The 20,948-nt window shown below is 32.5% G+C and overlaps 1 protein-coding gene across 1 annotated transcript; it reads left to right on the top strand.

The window, feature by feature from the left end:
* Positions 1-3,393: 3,393 nt before the first annotated feature.
* LOC120138965 (agamous-like MADS-box protein AGL104) lies at positions 3,394-7,708 on the top strand. Its single transcript, XM_039154342.1, has 11 exons — positions 3,394-3,579; positions 3,755-3,808; positions 4,308-4,323; positions 4,426-4,493; positions 4,585-4,615; positions 4,880-4,941; positions 5,026-5,125; positions 5,217-5,288; positions 6,580-6,725; positions 6,810-6,936; positions 7,628-7,708. Exons 1-11 carry the CDS (start codon positions 3,395-3,397, stop codon positions 7,706-7,708), a joined length of 942 nt encoding a protein of 313 aa, XP_039010273.1. The 5' UTR covers position 3,394.
* The last annotated feature ends 13,240 nt before the right edge of the window (positions 7,709-20,948 follow it).

Below are 20,948 nucleotides of genomic sequence, written 5' to 3'. Positions count from 1 at the left end.
CGTCATCATCTCGTGTTAGTGAAAGATTTTAGTGGGTGATTTTTCAAACCGGCAGTGCTTGCATGTTGATAGCTTCATTCTACGCGACGCCATTATCTTACAGTTATCTTACCGGCACCGTCCTTGCTGGAGAAAGAAGATGGAAGAAAAAATTGTACTCGGAATCTGGACAGAAATTCCAAGCCACTAAAATTCTATACCTTTGCTGCTTGGAGTTGATCAAGAAATGTGTACCATTAATCTATTTTTGGATTTTTACCGGTGTGTGAAAAAAATATTAAAAAGGTGAGAATTCTGATTTGGATTTGACTTAAAAGTCACAGTCTGTAATTTATTTTTGGTTTAATACCAAAATAAGTGTCCAAATTATACGTTAATTCTCGAATAGGTGTTTAAACTATTTTTGATATATTAGGCGTTTAACGTTACAAACATTATCATTTTAGGTATCCTGGCCTACAACGATGTTAATTTTTCCATTAAGTGACATGTATCATAATTTGATACTTTTAAAATTTTTATTAAAAATTTAAAAAATAAAATTATATATATTTTAAAGAAAAACATTAATATTTTTGAAATAATTCAAAAACTTTGAAAACCTTCATTTCAACTCCTAAATCCAAGTTGGATGTCGTCTTTTACTGTCGACGAAGCTTTACCCGATCTCATCTCCCCGAGTCGACCAAAATCCCCCATGAAATCGTGACCCATTGACGGTAAATCGACGTTTTATACCCCACGAACCCTACGATAAAAATCGTGATCCCACACGATCTCAACAACCAATTGACAACTTCGACGACATATGACTAGGGGGATGGCAGGGACTTCGTCAACGACAGTGGTCGTGGTCGAAAAGGGCGGCAGCGACGGGTTAAGGATATGATTTTAGGTATTTTGGGTTTTTTTTATAATTTAAGAGAAATTAGTTTTTCAAATATAATATTTAAAAAAAAATCAAATCATCATATTGTGACACGTGTCACTTAACGAGGGAAATTAACGTTATTGATGGCCGAGCACCTAATATGATAACATTTGTAACGTTAGGCACATGAATGAGTCAAAAAAAAATTTAGGTATCTATTCAAGAATTAAGGTATAATTTAAACACTTATTTTAATATTAAGCCTTTATATTTTTTTTGAAGTCAGAGATATTATCCAAGTATACATTTTATTTATTAAATGGAATAAATAAGTTACCCACATACCATTTTAAAAAATAAACGATATTGGGATAAGTGTTTTCTCATTTGACAAAAAAAATGATGTATAGTTAAAATGATGTTTGCAACTTATTAAATTCTATTAAAAAATGGGACTTTGTATTGTACATTATTAAATTTGTGCTACAAAAGGGTACCTTATAGATGAGATAAGGTTATTTTTAAAATATTAAATGTTAATTCTACAAAAATATATTATTTGTTTTTTACTAGTATAAGAGTTAAGTCGATCAATTTAATAATAGAAGAATTAATTTGATTCAATTTCTATAATAAAAGGTACATTAATCTATTTAATAATAAAAGAATTAAATTGATAAAATCCGCATAATAAAGAGACTTAACAAATACTTTCACCTATTTTCTCATGTTCTCAATCTATATAATCAATGGCGGAACTTGGTGATAGAGTTTTTGGGGGAAAATTAAGACTTTAAAAAATTTAGAGTTTTAAATTAAAAATTTTAAAAATTTTGGCTTATTTTTTCTCCAAAAAATTAGGATCTAATTAAACTTTTTGAAATTTTTAGAGGCTTAATTTTAAAAATTATGGGGGTTTAATTAAAAACATTCAAAAATTTAAAATCTAATCTGAATTTTTAAAAGTTTTGGAAGACCAAATTTTAAAGGTCTAAATTATAATTTTTAAAATTTTAAGAGCATTTATTTTAAGTTATTTAAGGATGTTAAATGCATCTCTCTCATATGATAGATTTTAAATAACTTTAATTGTAGACATATTTTTTTCCTATACTTAAATGTTTTTATGATTAATTGTGTTTTACAAATTCATTCCAATATTAAATTAAATTCAATCAAGAGTAATATGAAGGTAAGATCAAAGTAAAATGTCTCATTAAAAATTATATTAACTTAACTTTTTCAAGAACAGTAGATTGTTACATTGATTTTAATATGTTAGTTTGATGTATTTGTGAATTATTATTTGAAATTTAAAATTTAAAATTTCTTCACACATTTTTGTGATCATTTTTTTTGTTAAATTTGCTATTTTATGTTTATATGAAGCTATCAATAGTATTATTACATTTTACATAAAATTATGGAGAACTTAACAAGCAACGAGTAGATTCGAGCAATGAGTTTTTTAATAAGTACAATTCGTGTAGAATTTTATCAAATTTATCAAGTATCGAACATGAGTAGAATAATTTTTGAGCCAAGGTATTGTTTAACTCATGATTGATTCGCTCGATAAACACCTCCAATCCAGGGTGAGTTATCACATTCAATGTCATTGAATTATTTTATTTTAAAACACGAGACTTACTATGATGCCCACAAAAACCACATGAACAAATAAAAAAAAATTCTTCGTGCATAGAACTCAACATATAAGAAAAAGATTTTTCTAAAAAATTAAGCCACAACTATTTTAGCAATTTTCATAAATTGTGATCTTAACTTTAGACTTTTGGTTATTTGAGGTTGTAGATAAATATGAGGCTACGAGATGGCGAAGCCCGCTAGAGAGGTGCTCAAGCTGATACGTCGACATACGAGTATTGGATCCCTATAAAATTGTCACTTATTTAATATTCTAATTAATGTTATCTTAATTAAAACCAACAATAATTATTTTTTAATATTATTTAGGATGATTTGTCATCCTATTACCGGTGACAGCTCGATTATCCTAAAATTGAAAGTTACAAAAAATGTGAACTTATCAACTAGCCTCAGTAAGAATACCAAAAACACATGGAAAGTTATAAGAAAATATTGTTTTCTCTAAAGGTTTTGGATTTAAACAGTTGCGTGTGCCTTGTCAATAAATTAAAAAAATATTTTAAACAAATACTATCATATTATAATCAACCGATACTATTAAACGCGTGGAAACGTTGTTATATATGATACAGTATATAGATGGAAATGTGAATGGGGGATTAGTTTAGACAAAGGATTGCTGCTCTGTATCTTTAAAACCTCTTTAATAAAAGAATCTGCTTAAATAGAAGAAACCAAAGTTGTTGCACTTCTTGCATGGCACCAATAAAGTTACAGAAGGGATTAAATTTACTACACTTTAATCTGTATTCTAGTGGACCTGCACAAAAGTAAAGAGGGGGAGAATAAAACCCCCTTTTTCTGATATATAAATATGATAGTTGAAAAGAGAAACCTAGAATTAAGAGAGAAATGGGTAGGGTTAAAGTGCAGATGAAAAAAATAGAGAACAAAACTTATAGGCATATAACTTTCGCCAAAAGAAAAAGTGGGCTTGTCAAGAAAGCTTATGAGCTTTCCACTCTTTGTGATGTGGAGGTTGCCCTTCTTATCTTTTCTCCAGCTGGAAAACTCTTCCTTTTCGATGCCAAGAAAAGGTCTGGTTTTCTCCTTTTCTTCTTTTGTTTTATGATCTATGATTCATAGCCCCTCATTGAGCTTTGATCTTATGTGAATATCTCATTTTACTCATTAATATATTGTTTTTTTTGGATAATTCCTTCAATTTTGTTTTATTTATTTATTTGTGATTTGATTTTGGATTTTGTGTAGATTCGAAGAAATTTTTGCTCGTTACATTGAACTTCCTGCTCGTCGACGTGGATGGTAAGATTTTTTCTTCTTTTGATTGAAAATTTTATAACAATTTTCTAAATAAATAGTAATGGATGAAGAAATTAAACAATAATTTTTATTAAGATATTCTATATTTGTATAAAAGTTTATATATTAATAATTTGTATTTTATAAATTTGAGTATTTACATTTTTTGCACGAATGTTTGATTGTTTTCCCGTATTTTGTCGTGTTGTAATTGATTTCATATAATATAGTAAAATACTCAAAAGGAAGAAAATCTTAGATTGATATATAAGCGCGCGCGCACACACGCACGCGTGCACACATTTATTAATATTTAATTTTTGTTTATTACGTCGGTTTAATGATTGGATTGTTCGATCGATTTTAAATTATCATTGAATCAATAATCAATATATTTATTTAAATTTGATTATAGTATATATATAAAAGATCTCCTTAACAACAATTTTTTGCTGACTTTTATTTTTAATTTTTGTGATGAACCGTGAATTATTATTGGAAGGGTGGAAAATCAAGAGGTAACGAACCCTTCTTTGTTTCCAAACTATTTAACTAGAAAATAATTAAGAAATTTCAGTAGAAGTTTACATATAAGAGAAATTCTATATAATTTGTTTCAGTTGATCCGACGCATTATCACTCAGATGAGCCTTGAAGCAGGTTATTACGATCGCTCCACCATCTACAGGTTTGGCTTCTCCTTGGATTAAATTAAATACCTCTATTCTTAAGTCTAATGGTGACCGATTGATGATGTCTTTTACTTCCTTGTATTACAGGAGCGACAGAGGCTTCGACACCCAATTGAAGGTATGCGATGAAATACTATAAGTAGGGACTAACCGAGTGGAGTTTGGGTTTGGCAGAAGGATCGGTTCCCTATAAATTTTAAATTATTAAATATTTAAATATTTTCTTTATATATTCTATTAATAAGATATTTTTACCTCTCTAAAATCTTGTAAGTTATTCTATTCTAACATAAAATTATATGTTTGTTCGTGAGTGAAAGAACGGTAAGTGGAAAGTTAAAGTCTTTTTTTTAATGTATAATCGTAAGAATTAATGGTGCAGGAAATCCAGGAAGACATACTGATATGCGGTGCTCAGGTGGAAGATGTGGAGAGACAGCTACAGTATGGAAAAATCAAATTAAATACGTAATGGTCCTTGAATTATTTCTCACTATGATGTAACGAGAAATGGATTGTTTTTTTTAGGTCTTTTCTGAGAAATCCCAGCTGTATTACATCAATGAATGAGGCTTCATACTATGAAATGATGCTGGAAGAGACCTTGAAGCTTGTCCATTTTCGCAAGGCACGTATAATACACCCCCATTGAAGTTCAAATTCCTTTCTTTACACTTGAAATCTTTATACGTGAATGTTTCTCGTTTCTGATTTTGCAGACGTTTCTAGAAGCAAATCGGATTGTTCAACCAACCTCACAGGATTTTGGACTTACCTTTCTGCCCCGCCAGGTATAAACCCTAGAACTTACCCATTACTGCTAGTCTGCTACTACTTATTCATGGTTAAAAAAAATCATTAATTCATCAATTAGGGTTGGCACGAGTGGTTGGGATTTAAGAATTTGAGTTTGTAAGGTCAAATTCGAATCTTACCACTGTCACTCTTGATGTACAATCTATAAATTCCTATGTAAATCCCATTTAAGAAAAACATACAAATTGAATTCATACTATATCTTTAGGGCTATATATATATATGAGCGAAAAGTGATGATATGTTAGTGATGTTCATATTTAATACAATATGTCATTTTAAATAATTTATTACAACATCTTATTTGATAGTTTTTTACTCACACGACACATTCACATATATTTGTCATCTCAATTTTGATTTTGTACTTTTTTTTTATTCCCTCTCAAGTAAAGATTGAGAGAAGAAACCATAAACATTAATTCAACTTAAGTTTACTAACTACATCATTAACGACCATAATTCATAAACCCTGATTTCAAACTGATCCATTAGTTGATGATCAATTTATTATCATGATTTCTTATAATTTGATGACTTTATTAATCTCGTGTATGATTTTATACAAAATTCTCAGATAATTAAAATATTTTGATAAATAACAAATTCATCCATGTATTTTTTGTCTTTTTTAAAAGGTGATTGCACCTCTTTCCTCCATTTGCACTCTGATTTTTTTTTTTTTAAGTTTTTCAAAGTCAGTCTTGATCAAATTACATCCTTGATCCCTTAAAGAGTCTTTTCTTCCCTTACTTTTAATTATATACTTTTATTTTCTTTAATTCTTTGTAAAATCAAGCCATCAACATCTACTTATTAATTTTAGGGTTATCATATCTATTTTCGTTCTTCCTCACAATCATTTGGTTACACTAGCCTTAAAAGAACTTAGACCCTTGTCAATTAATTTGGAAAAAATCCACGAATATCATTAAAATCTATTTGTTTAATCGATTTATACCTAATCATGCTTGATACTATGCTCTCTTTCTTCATTGCTATGCCTGGCATTTAAAATCCTCAAAACTAGTTAATTAAATACTTGACAAAAAGGCTTGATTGGAGCAATATTTTAATTTAATGATTCAATTAGAATGTTTTTTTTATCTTATGGAGTAATTTCAAATATGCAATTAACACTAGTTAAAAGTTATGGCATGCATATAGATTATTATAGGTTAGAGTTGTGTGATTCTAGGGATTAGATTGGGTGAAAGGCACCATAATCACAAGTTTTCTGATGTCCTTTCTGGCTTTGGTGTTTAGAATGCATTTCATGCACAAAATGTAAGTGCGGGGGCTATGATACCGAGAAGTTTGAACTACAATTTGATGAACTGGACATCACACGCCAATCTTCAAGCTCCAGTAAATTTTACTGATGAATCAAATGGACTTCAGCAACCTCCAAGGTTTTAATGAAGCCTTTTGTTAATATTTCTCAAGTTATTTACTGTACCTCACACACATTTTACATCTCATTTTGATGTGTGCAGAAATTTACCATCTCCGATGAGATATCTTCTTCTTCAAGAGCATATTGATGAAAATATGTACCGTCCATCGACGTCGGGGATTGTCAATGCAAATTTCCCTCCCAGGAATATGAACATCATACAGCAGGTAAGACCAACATACATGATGATGATGATGATATCTTATACTGTTTATTAATCCATAAGAAGAGAATGATTTGGATACATAACATGCAAGTTAATTAACCTTGTGTTAGGATTTGAGTAAAAGGAAGGAAAATAAGGGAAAATGATTTTTTTGGCTTCGATAAATACATTTAAATCTTGATAAATGTTATATGATTTTAATTTTTAAATAATTTTCTATAATAAAAAAATGGACCTAGGGATGCAGGATGCAGGATGCAATTGCACTCCTGAAATTTCAAAACCATATATAATTTAGATTTTTTTTTTATTTTCTATTGATGAACCAATTCCGCATCTTATAAATTTCTAATATATCTTCATAAGGTCGTACCCTTAAATTTCTAATATAATTTTTTTAAGTTTGCAACCTTAACATAAAATCATGTGTATGTGTATGTATCTGTCTACAATGTCCGTAAATTACTATATCTTTTAAAATCGAGGATTATACTTGTTTATGAATTATGTGTTTTTTTTTCTACAATGTCTGTAAATTACTATATCTTTTAAAATCGAGGATTATACTTGTTTATGAATTATGTGTTTTTTTCTTTCGAAACTAAACCTAGAAGTTAATTGATAAGTTATGCATTTTAATTAGTTATGTAATTAATACAACATTAATTGAATTTATGGTATGTAATATATAGGGAAGTGGAAGAGGTAGCGAAGCTGGGAACTTGAGCGGCAATGATTCAAACCTCGACTCCGGCGTCTGGTTCCTCCGCTGAAAGTGAAAGAGCAAAGGGGACATTACCATCTCCATTTTTCTTAGGCTTTAGCCGCCTTAATTATTAGATTCTCAAACTCAAGAAAGAAAATAAAAGAAATCAGTGTTTGTCGACTGATTCAGTGAAACCCAGATTCGGTTTTAAACGATATGAGACGGTATTCAAAAGATTTTTTCTTTTGGGGAAAAAAGTTAAAGACTTAAACAAGTTGCCTTTTACTAAAACCATGTTAAAAGCCTGTCGTGCATGCATGTTCAGACCCTTTTCTCATTTCTCTTTTAATAAATTTCGATTTGGTGTTTTCTCCCTTTAAATTGCTATAAATAGGTGGCGAATTAATCATTTTGGTATGTTGGTTTAGTTTCTTTGTTTGCTGGTTGTGAAGTTATTGCTCCCAAAATAAAGGAAAAATGTATACTATTCAATAGCATAAGTTGATTATAAAATAATATCTGTTAATAATTATTTTAACCATTAATATTGTACATACACTGTAAGTGTAGTTGTTCGAATCTAAGATCTCAAAAAAGAACAACATTCCCTTTAATAATTAAGGTCACTCAATGAGAAACAGATATTACATAAACCAAAACATTTTGGGTATTAAAAGAGTAGAAAACAACATTTGACAAATTAGTTTTAATTTGCAAAATCAATTTCTCTTAGCTATAGAGAGGTAATTAGCGGCGTTTTTATCTTAAAACGCCGATATAGATATGACATTTTGCGGCGTTTGTTCTAAAAAACGCCGCTATATACAAGATCTTTTGCGGCGTTTGTGAGAAAAACATCGCTAAATCTCAAGACCTATTGCGGCGTTTGTGTCAAAACGCCGCTAAATCTCAAGACCTATTGCGCCGTTTGTGGAAAAAACGCCGCTAAATATCAACACCTATTGCGGCGTTTGTTGGACAAACGCCGCTAAATCTCAAAACCTATTGCAGCATTTGTGGGAAAAATGTCGCTAAATATCAACACCTATTACGGCGTTTGTTGGACAAACGCCGCTGTATATCTTTACCTATTGCGGCGTTTTTTTGTTACCAAACGCCGCGAATTTTAGCGGCGCTATTTTCAGAGGCGCTTTTTGCGACGTTTATCATAGCGCCGCGGGTGTTTTCTGCGGCGTTTAAAAACTCCGCTATATGTAAAAAAAACGCCGCAAATGTACAGTTTTGTTGTAGTGAATCTACAAGCTTGTAAGAATTATTTACTTTAATTGCATTTACCAAATCTCATCTCCATTGACTACTTAATTGCTCAGCCTAGTACTAGTGTTTTGAAAACCGGACCGGATCGGACCGACCGGTTCAATCGGGAACTGTTGCCTAGTCCGGTTCAATCTAGACCGATTGAACCGCTACTAGTGAACCGACCAGAACCGCTGAACCGTTCAAACCGGATCGGCTGAAAACCAGAAAAAACCGCATTTTTTGTTTTTTTTAAAAAAATTAAATCAAACGACGTCGTTTGTTAAACGAGTCAAGTCGAACTCGAGTATTGCTGAGCTCGACTCGAACTTGAAAATTTTAAAAGTAAACTCAACTCGACTCAAACTCACGAGCTAAAAATTATGAAGTTTAACTCGAACTCGAAATATAATATTGAAACTTGAATTCGAAAAGGCTTGAACTCAAAAAAAATTTAGAAGCTCGATTGAAGCCTAAAATTCGAACTTGATTGAAGTAAAAGATAGTTCACTCAATGCTCACCAAAAGGCTCGATGATTTTGAATGTCAAATTACCTCTATTATTTATAGAAGTTAGTTGGGATGATCTTCTATGTTTCTTAGCCATGTGAGATTGTTTTCAAAAAAAATTAAACCAAACAATATCATTTTGTTATGATTTTTTAGCCCCAAATTTATTTTTTAATTATAGTTATATAATTATATTTATTATTTAATATGTTTTACCTCAAATATTAGTTGTAGTTAATTTGAATCATTTTGTTTCACTTGATTTTATGGTTTTTAACTTATATATATTATGACTTGCTTTGAATATAAATTGTGATATAAAAAATTATTTTTTATTAAATATTTTTTTATATTTTTATTTAATTTTTTAAATAATTATGACGTCGTCCGGTTCTTTCGACCAATCGAACCGATTCGACCGGTTAAACCAGTGAACCGGTAGCATGACCGGTTCGCTAACCGGTCCGATTCTAAAAACCGTGCCTAGTACACGCTCACAAGAAAACAAGAGTAGGTAGAAAAATTTGCAAGAGAGCAAATTATTAACGAAGTATTCTCGTTATTATAAAGGTTTATCATTTAATTTCTTCATAAATAACTTTAACCTACTGTTACATGATATCAATATTTAAGTAATTAATTAATCACTAGCCAGCTTTCTAAAATTCTGAGCCTCGGATTTACATGGAATATCGCTTTATGAATGATTACAATGAAAAAGAACAATAAATTAAATTCGTTAGTTACTGCAAAAAATATTAAAATAATAGTAGCAGTAGTACACTGCACACTATCAGAATAAGGCAGAAAGAAACAACAAACAGGTCTAAGGCTCATACTAAAAGCGAGAATGAATCTACGGAACCCAAATCTCTTACATCCTTCCAAACAAATGACTTCATCAGCAACTGAAACATAGTCTGTCATGAAACAAATTCTATCCTCAGTGTCAACACACTTTTTCGTCCTACTAGAATTCAAACTCCTAAAGATAGGATAGAATTTTGTTAGTATTCAAAAAATATGATAGAGTTCTACTATTATTTAAATTCTTAAAGATAGGATCTACAAGCACTATAAATAGCCATTGTAACTCACCATTTGAGGACACGATTTACACACAAAACATAGAGGAAAGCACGGGAAGATACAAAGGCAAAGCTATTGTAAAGGATTCGAAAAGGAAATAAAAGGTAGCATTTTCTTTTTTCTTTCTTTTGCATGTGCACGTTATTTTTCTTGAGATTTGATTCGAATAACCCAAAACGTGGGTTGCGCCGATGACCAAAATGGGTAGGGTTTCGAAGTTTCGAACCTAGATCTACCCCGAGGCTTATTTTGAAAAACCGGTTTGATTTTCGGTTAAAGGAGGGGAAGAGCTTTTTAAAAATCTATATTAGTCCCTTTATTTATTATATGGATATTTTATTCATTTATTTTTATTATTTATGTTATTATTATTATATATATATATATATATATATATATATATATATATATATATATATATATATATTTCTTTAATATTCTACTTATAAGTCTATTATTACTATATATTGTAATTATCTTTATCTAGTCATATATTTTTTATACTTTTAATGGTTGATTTATATACCTATTATTATATATATATATATATATATATATATTCTTAATTATTTTTATTTGATTATTTTTTTATTTACGTAATATATCTTATAACTTTATATATATATATATATTATTATTTTCTTTTTTTTATTTATTATTATATTATTTTTTAAAAAATCTTGTGTCTTTATCATTATTATTATTAAACATTTATTATATATTACTAACCTAGAGGACCCATTTTTTGTCTTATTTCTGACTAAAGCCCCTCACTTTCGGTGAAGTGAGAGGGTAACTTTTCTATTTTTTAATACTTTGATGTATATATATATATATATATATATATATATTTCCTTTTTCAAATATTACTATATAATTATTACTTTACTATTTTTTTCCTTTATCTTATTTATTTTATTTATTTTATTTTTCCCTTTTACCTTATTTGTTTTATTTACCTTGTTTATCTAACACATTTCTCGATTTTTTAAGGATATTTTCAAATCAATAAAGGGTAAGTAATTGGGGTCGAAACTTTACCTTTTAATTTAACTTGTTATTTTTCTTAATTAAGACAACTGGAAATTACGTAGTACCGAAAGGGCGGTTCAAGGGTGCTAATCCTTCCTTGACCGTAACCGACTCCCGAGCCCGACATATTTCTGGTAAGATGCAGATCAGGTAAGAAATAGGGTATCCGATCAACCTATTTATTTTTAAATAAATGATCGGTGACGACTCCAATCCATTTTCCTAAGTCGAAGCCCAATTCCGGGGCCCAACCGAAAGACGGTTGCGACAGCTTGGCGACTCCGCTGGGGACACAGGTAAGTGAGTCAGGCTAAGATAATTTCCAGTTGTCTTTTCAACGAAAAGGGTAAGTTTAAATTTTAAGGTAACATTTCGATCCTTATTGCTTACTTTTGATTATATTTTTTCGCGTAAATAGTTGTACTAACCGTTTTCTCAATGATTTCAGCCCTTAAAGTATTTTTTCATCTAAGGCTCTAAACCCGAGCTCCAAACCCGTTTTAAGTGGGGGTGAAAGCGACGCATTCGTGTGAATTTATTCACCGCATATGCCTAGCAAGTAGCCTTCGGGATTCATATACCTTATGTCTTCGTGTGAATTTATTCTCCGCATAGACATAAGGGAATGTGTCCTCTCGAGTTTAACTTAGTCCACATGAGCCTGTGATGGGTTTAGGACTAAGGGTCTGGCAAGCCCAAGGGGGCACCAACAAGGAGAACTCGGGTACCATTTTTAGCACCTAAACCTTGAGACTTTGAAGAATTAGAGCCTACCCCAAAACCTCATTTCAAACCTTAGGATGCCAGAATTATTTCATGCTTTACTTTCTGTTCAAAGCATGCGAACTAGATAAATATGCGGTTAGGACTTGTTCAAAATCAACTTGCGGGATAGAGATCATGTTCGGGTAGGAATAATAAGCATGTGAGGTAGATATCATGTGGGGTAGGACTTTCATTTTTATGATCGTTTTTGATTATTTTTCACCTCACTAACTCTTTTCATCTTTATTTTATTTTATTTTTTTATCATTTGCATCATTCGAAAGAGGTGTTGATCCACCAAAAACGTGTTTGTTAAAACTCGAATAATCTGAATCCATGGACAAAGGTGTTGTAATACAAGAGATGAAAATACAGAGGATAGTCTACAAGGCGACTATGTGTCACATTCAATCCAGAAGATGTGGTGCCCACAATTGAAGAGTATATCACTCTGCTGCATTATAAAAGACCCAAAATGAACCGGGTCTACATCAAGCACAATGAAAGCTTATCTTGAAGAACTGACTGGCAGAGGTTGTAGGGGCAAGATGAAGGTTATGTATCACGGAAGTCCCTTTGAACACAACAATGGCAAAATGATAGCTGAAATTGAAGACCACTGCCGGCGAATTCAAGAAACATATTAATGAACTTCACATAGTTCCTATCAATTAAGGGCTCCAATGACGAATTCGTTGGGAACAGGCTCAACAAAAGTTAATGCTCGAGATGCGATCATTCGAGACTTCTTGGACCAGTACAAAAAAACAACTCAACATTTTCACGGTTCATCCAGAGAGGCCGGAGCGGTTCGACAGGTTATTCAACCAGTGAAAGACGAAAGCAGAAGACTAGTCAACATGTCAGAAGCTGTCAGGATATTTTTTTCTCTTAAAAGATAAAACATTTTTGTCCCCAATAAGGATTATTCATAATAACAGTCACATTTCTTGGATCAATGCCTCGAACATTTCATGCATTCTTGCATTCTTGCATCTTCATCTACATTTTTAAGCATTTTTATAAACATGAAATTAAATCACGGAGGATTCGATGAAGTGGTATTAACCACATTACACCACATGGAAGCCAGATTTTAACAATTAAAGAAAAACTGAAATCAGTACAGGGGGAGCTGGATCAGCTGATTGTAGGACTAAGCCTGCCAGGATGATCTGAGAAAAGAGTACCCATCTCCTAAGGGCTACGATGTTGAAGTTGTTGCCACATAAGGATTCCCAAACATTCTTCTGAAAACTGTAAGGCGCTTGCCGAAGACATTGATTCAGATGAGATACCGAAAGGTGAACCAAATGCCAAGTGCGATGATTCAATCAGAACAAAAAGGGCAAAAAGAAAAAAAAAAGAAGCAAAAAAGGAAAAAACAAGAACAAAAAAGAAAGAACAAAAATAAAAAAGGGAACAAAAAGTACATGCAAAATTCCCTAAAGACAAATGGTGTATCAAGCTTCAATGAGATTGATCAAGCACAATCATTCCCGAATCACTGAATCCCTTCACTCAAAGATCATAGAGCATCAAGAGAAAGAGACATTTTGAGCAAGACAAGATTGATGGCATCAGAATGAATTGATCCTTGGTTCAATACCCTGAAACACTTATTTGGGCCTATTTATCCTTTTCTTTCCTAACCACGAACCCTGGCCTACATTATGTGCCTTAAAAGTCCCTTCTAATCATACATGGATTTCTAAACAGAAGAGACTATCTTCAGATTTCATCCCGCCCATCAGGATTAATCTTTGTTTGCAAAAAAACAATGTAATTAATGTATGGTAGAGAAAAATAACAAAGGGGGGTTCAAGACATAAATCCTGAATAACGTCTTGAAACCAAAGGAGGATTCGAGTTGAAAACCTGAAAAGGCGGCTCGAATATAAAAATTGTGCAACTGAAGCGATCACACAAATTCCTTGATAAGGCATCGCACAATCCGAGTGTGACAACGAAGGTTGGGAGTCAGAGAACACTTCCAGTAGAGAAGCATGCAAGCTACCCCATCAATCCTTTGAGCATCAAATACCAAACCTTTGAGCATCAAATGCCAAACCTTTGACCAAACACAATGACCTGAGACTTTTTATCCTTTCCTTACTTGACCATCTATCAAAGATAGCTTTGATCTTGACACTTGTCAAATAACTATAATTTATTGAAGGATTAACATTATAATTAATTCTTTGATATCCAATGAACTCTAGTTTTATGATTTGTCTCAATTGTAAAACCGTGAAAGGGGCAATATTTTTAAAACTTGGGATTAAACATTTTTTGAAACTCTTTTAATTGATATTAAAAGAGAAAGAAAAACATTTTTTTCAAACAAGACAGTCTCTCTAGAGTGGATCTTGGTAAATGACATGTGACTCTTAGACACAAAACTCATGCTCAGAATCAATGCTGAAGCAAGAAATGAGGAACATTTGGGGCATCTTTGAAGATTCAACATGAAATATTGGAGCATTTTTTTAGGCATCTTTGGGGATTCAACATCCTAATGCGAATTATCAGGCCTTTTTCAAGAGATAAAATATAACCAATTCATGTTATATGCATCTTATGCATACATTTTAGAGCATCATTTTTTCCCACATACATAATTTTTGCAGATTTTAAAGTCAAGTTTCGACTTCAAGACGAAGGATACTCGAATCAAAAGCACCTTTAAAGATTTATGTTGGTTGCTTAACTCAGCAGCAAGAAGCTACACTTCAACCAATTTGACATATTGAAAGATCGACAGATCTTAGAATCAACTTCAGACGAGTTCGAGAGATAATTCAGAATCGATCCAGTTCGTATTTTCAAGTTGGATTTCAACTTCACGACGAAGGATATCCAATTCCTGGCTCAACTTCACGACGAAGGGGCCACCCACGATTTCAACTTCACGACGAAGGGAATCGTGCTCATCATTGTCTCTCTTGAGACAGTTTCCCTTGAAACAAACTTTGTCTCTCTTGAGACAGTTTCCCTTGAAACAAAATTTTTTCTCCCTTGAGACAGTTTCTCTTGAAACATAAACATTGAAAACATTTCCCTTGAAATGAGTTTTGTCTCTCTTGAGACAATTTCCCTTGAAACAAAATATTTGAATATGTTTTCTTTGAAACAAATACCATTTCCCTTGAGACAGTTTCTTTTGGAACTAAGTTTTGTCTCTCTTGAGACAGTTTCTCTTGAAACAATTTTCGTCTATCTTGAGACAGTTTCCCTTGAAACAAAATCTTTGAATTTATTTCCTCTAAAACAAATTTTGTCTCCCTTGAGACAGTTACTCTTGAAACACAAAATCTTCAAATTTATTTCCCTTAAAACATAATTTTGTTTCCCTTGAGACCGTTTCTCATGAAACAACAGATATCTTTGAGATCGTTTCCCTTGAAACGAATTCTATCTCTTTCAAGACAACTTCTTTTGAAGCATCATCTGAACCGTTACACTCAGCTCAGGCACATACTTGAGATGGTCGAGAAGTATTTCTCAAATCAAAAATAGAATGTGCACATCAGATTTGAACATTTGAAGAATTCAAGATCAGGGATCAAAATTTGAAGATTCAAGAATCAAGATTCCAGACAGGCAACTGGAGATCGAGATTTCTCTCCAGAGCCCCAAGATAACATATGTTGCATATGCATTTTAGGCACACCTAAGAGCATTGCATCCATAGCATCACATATATGCATAACTTTTTCAGGTTTTAGCTAGAGTCAATTTCAACTTCGCGGCGAAGGATATTGCGCTCAAAGCGACACAATTTGCTCGAGAGTGGATTTCAACTTCACGACGAAGGATATCTAGCTCGAAGCTAAACTTCACAATAAAGGGGTCTCCACGGTTTCAACTTCACGGCGAAGGGAATTGTGTCCACCCGCAACATACAATACTTGGATTTCAACTTCACGACGAAGGATATTCAAGTCAAGGCTCAACTTCACAACGAAGGGGCCATCCGCGATTTCAACTCCACGACGGAGGATATCGTGGCACTCGAGACAACACAAGTTCAACTTCACAACGAAGGGACGGCTGGTTGTCAACAAACAACTTCTCAATTTCAGAGCCAATTTCAACTTCACAACGAAGGATATTGGACTCCAGACAACGCAAGTTCAACTTCACGACGAAGGGACCGCTGGTTGTCAATAAACAATTTCCCAATTTCAGAGCCAATTTCAACTTCACAGCGAAGGATATTGGATTCCAGACAACGCAAGTTCAACTTCACGACGAAGGGACCGCTGGTTGTCAACAACAACTTCCCAATCTCAGAGCCAATTTCAACTTCACAACGAAGGATATTGGACTCCAGACAATGCAAGTTCAACTTCACGACGAAGGGACCGCTGCTTGTCAACAACAACTTTCCAATCTCAGAGCCAATTTCAACTTCACAACGAAGGATATTGGACTCCAGACAACGCAAGTTCAACTTCACGACGAAGGGAGCGTTGCTTGTCAACAAAATTTCATTCAGAGCCAATTTCAACTTCACAGTGAAGGATATTGGACTCCAGACAATGCAAGTTCAACTTCACGACGAAGGGACCGCTGCTTGTCAACAACAACTTTCCAATCTCAGAGCCAATTTCAACTTCACAACGAAGGATATTGGACTCCAGACAACGCAAGTTCAACTTCACGACGAAGGGACCGCTGCTTGTCAACAAAATTTCATTCAGAGCCAATTTCAACTTCACAGCGAAGGATATTGGACTCCAGACAACGCAAGTTCAACTTCACGACGAAGGGACCGCTGCTTGTCAGCAAAATTTCATTCAGAGCCAATTTCAACTTCACAACGAAGGATATTGGACTCCAGACAATGCAAGTTCAACTTCACGACGAAGGGACCGCTGTTTGTCAACAACAACTTCCCAATCCCAGAGCCAATTTCAACTTCACAACGAAAGATATTGGACTCCAGACAACGCAAGTTCAACTTCACGACGAAGGGACCGCTGCTTGTCAACAAAATTTCATTCAGATTCAATTTCAACTTCACAACGAAGGATATTGGACTCGAGACAACACAAGTTCAACTTCACAACAAAGGGACGGCTGGTTGTCAACAAACAATTTCCCGGTTCTAGAGCCAATTTCAACTTCACGACGGAGGATATTGGACTTGGAACAATGCTACTTACTTGGATTTCAACTTCACGACGAAGGATATCCAACTCAAAGAAAGATTATCTGCCATCAAAATTGTCGAGTTCGACTCCATTCAGCTCGATGACACATCAATCACACTACTTTCCGGTTGCAGTCGAGGTTTTCAAGTCGAGAAGAGGACCTGGGTTAGCCGTGCCTTAGTGACAAGCAACCATTTTCAAACAGCATAGCTTAAGTCAAGAAAAAGCTATCTGTCAATGAAGATTTCTGAGTTCGATTCCGATCCAAGGTCTTTAAACCGAGAAGAAGACCGCAGGGTAACGGGAAGCCACGTGTTGATTCAAATTCCGAACTACGGCTTTAATTTCATATCATTTCAAGATGAACTCGACTTCACGATGGAGGAGTCATCCGTAACTCAATTCGACAGGGAGTTATTGAAACATCAGAGTCAATTTTCAACTCCACCGAACGAAAAGTGTGTCTTTTAATCTTTGCCCTATCCCCGTTATACGACTATGGGCAAAGAGGGGCAGCTGTCAACACACCTTTTCGTCCTACTAGAATTCAAACTCCTAAAGATATGATAGAATTTTGTTAGGATTCAAAAAATATGATAGAGTTCTACTATTATTTAAATTCTTAAAGATAGGATCTACAAGCACTATAAATAGCCATTGTAACTCACCATTTGAGGACACGATTTACACACAAAACATAGAGGAAAGCACGGGAAGATACAAAGGCAAAGCTATTGTAAAGGATTCGAAAAGGAAATAAAAGGTAGCATTTTCTTTTTTCTTTCTTTTGCATGTGCACGTTATTTTTCTTGAGATTTGATTCGAATAACCCAAAACGTGGGTTGCGCCGATGACCAAAATGGGTAGGGTTTCGAAGTTTCGAACCTAGATCTACCCCGAGGCTTATTTTGAAAAACCGGTTTGATTTTCGGTTAAAGGAGGGGAAGAGCTTTTTAAAAATCTATATTAGTCCCTTTATTTATTATTTATTTTATTATTTATTATTATTATATTATATATATATATATATATATATATATATATATATATATATATATATATATATATATATATATATATATTTCTTTAATATTCTACTTATAAGTCTATTATTACTATATATTGTAATTATCTTTATCTAGTCATATATTTTTTATACTTTTAATGGTTGATTTATATACCTATTATTAATATATATATATATTCTTAATTATTTTTATTTGATTATTTTTTTATTTACGTAATATATCTTATAACTTTATATATATATATATATTATTATTTTCGTTTTTTTATTTATTATTATTATATTATTTTTTAAAAAATCATGTGTCTTTATCATTATTATTATTAAACATTATATTATATATTACTAACCTAGAGGACCCATTTTTTGTCTTATTTCTGACTAAAGCCCATCACTTTCGGTGAAGTGAGAGGGTAACTTTTCTATTTTTTAATACTTTGATGTATATATATATATATATATATATATATATATATATTTCCTTTTTCAAATATTACTATATATAATTATTACTTTACTATTTTTTTTCCTTTATCTTATTTATTTATTTTATTTATTTTATTTTTCCCTTTTACCTTATTTGTTTTATTTACCTTGTTTATCTAACACATTTCTCGATTTTTTAAGGATATTTTCAAATCAATAAAGGGTAAGTAATTGGGGTCGAAACTTTACCTTTTAATTTAACTTGTTATTTTTCTTAATTAAGACAACTGGAAATTACGTAGTACCGAAAGGGCGGTTCAAGGGTGCTAATCCTTCCTTGACCGTAACCGACTCCCGAGCCCGACATATTTCTGGTAAGATGCAGATCAGGTAAGAAATAGGGTATCCGATCAACCTATTTATTTTTAAATAAATGATCGGTGGCGACTCCAATCCATTTTCCTAAGTCGAAGCCCAATTCCGGGGCCCAACCGAAAGACGGTTGCGACACTCAGAGTTTCTTTTTAATAAATAAATAAGAACTGATATTGGAATATGTAGCAAGTGAACTAAATCCATGCAGAAAACGGCTCAGATATTGAAATAAATAGACAAAATAAAAGATAGCATTGAAAACATCAACCGATTCATAAATATTGACATATACAAACACATAATTTTATATTAAAACGAATAAATTTAAAATTTTAAAAATAAAAATAAATTATTAATTAGTGCCTAGAATTGATTCTTTTAAATTGCTAATTTCTTTATTTTATGAACTTATCACTGTTGAATTGTGTTGTTTTTGTTTATTTTTCTGTGCATGTGACAACTTACTGGAATTGACAGTAAAAGGATGAATTATGCATTTTATTATTATTTTCTTGTCATGACTGAAGGCATGGACACGACGCGGAACTTACATGGCAGTATATGGAAGGTGCTAGAAGATTCTGGAAACACAATCATTGAACACGATTCTAGAGAGAGATTTTAGGATTTTCATTTTGTTTAATTAATTTCAAAACATTTGAATTGGAATTCTCTTTTAGGATTATTTAGAATTTTATTTTGAATTATCTTAGTTATTTTTAGGATCACACAAACGTATAAATACCCTTCATGAGTAAGGCTTGAGGGATAACATTTTCTTACTTTTGTTTTTCGGCATTTTTCTATTTTAATTAAAGTCTCCATTTTCCTTTTTACTTTTTTTTTTTACTTTTCCCAAGTTATTTTTATTCTACAAACCTATGCTAAGTATGATAATCAATATCATTCTTAGTTAATTTCCTTTAAGTCGAGGGCTAGTGCATATCGATTCCATGTGTAAGAATTGAATATCGCTTAAATCCCTTCAGGATACATTTTCGTCTTTCTGATTAGATAGTTTGGCAATCGACCTTACTACAATTTTAAACTTTTTTCAAATAAAAAATAGTTCGTTGGTCTAGATAACGTTTAATATACAGTTGGAAGGAAGGATTCGCTTGTGGCAATTCGACTTCCTGTGAACACTCTTAGTGGTGGTCTGCTAAGGAAATACGATATCGGATACGATTCTCGATGAAACAATTTTTGAGTCAGGATTTTCCAGTTTTAATCTGATTGTTTTAACTCTCTATCATTATTGTGAGAGATTTTAAAAATTATGTGCCAGTTGTCCGCAACATGGCCTATCCGAACAAACTCTCATTCAGTATCTTTATGAAGGCATGCTTCTGGTCAATAGAAAAATGGTGGATGCCACTAGTGGTGGCACTCTCATCAACATGACCCCGAAAGCTGCGAGAACTCTAATATATACCATGGCCGTAAATTCATAACAATTCGATTCTTCGAGTGAACCCAGTCAATGGGTTCATAAAATAAATAATGTTTCATTGGAAAATAAGATAAACAAATTAACTAATATCTTGAATTCGCTAATACGGGAAAAATTGGAGCCACAAAGGTCTGTGAAATTTGCACCTTACTAGATCATCCGACAAACTATTATCTTTTATATTGCAAGATAAGTCAGACGCCCATGTCACTAC

This window comes from Hibiscus syriacus, unplaced genomic scaffold, assembly GCF_006381635.1.
Source record: "Hibiscus syriacus cultivar Baekdansim isolate YM2019G1 unplaced genomic scaffold, ASM638163v2 tig00110717_pilon, whole genome shotgun sequence".
Classification (NCBI taxonomy): Eukaryota; Viridiplantae; Streptophyta; class Magnoliopsida; order Malvales; family Malvaceae; genus Hibiscus; species Hibiscus syriacus.
The sequence above is the reverse complement of the archived record's forward strand: the minus strand, read 5'-3'. Positions and strand labels throughout refer to the sequence as shown.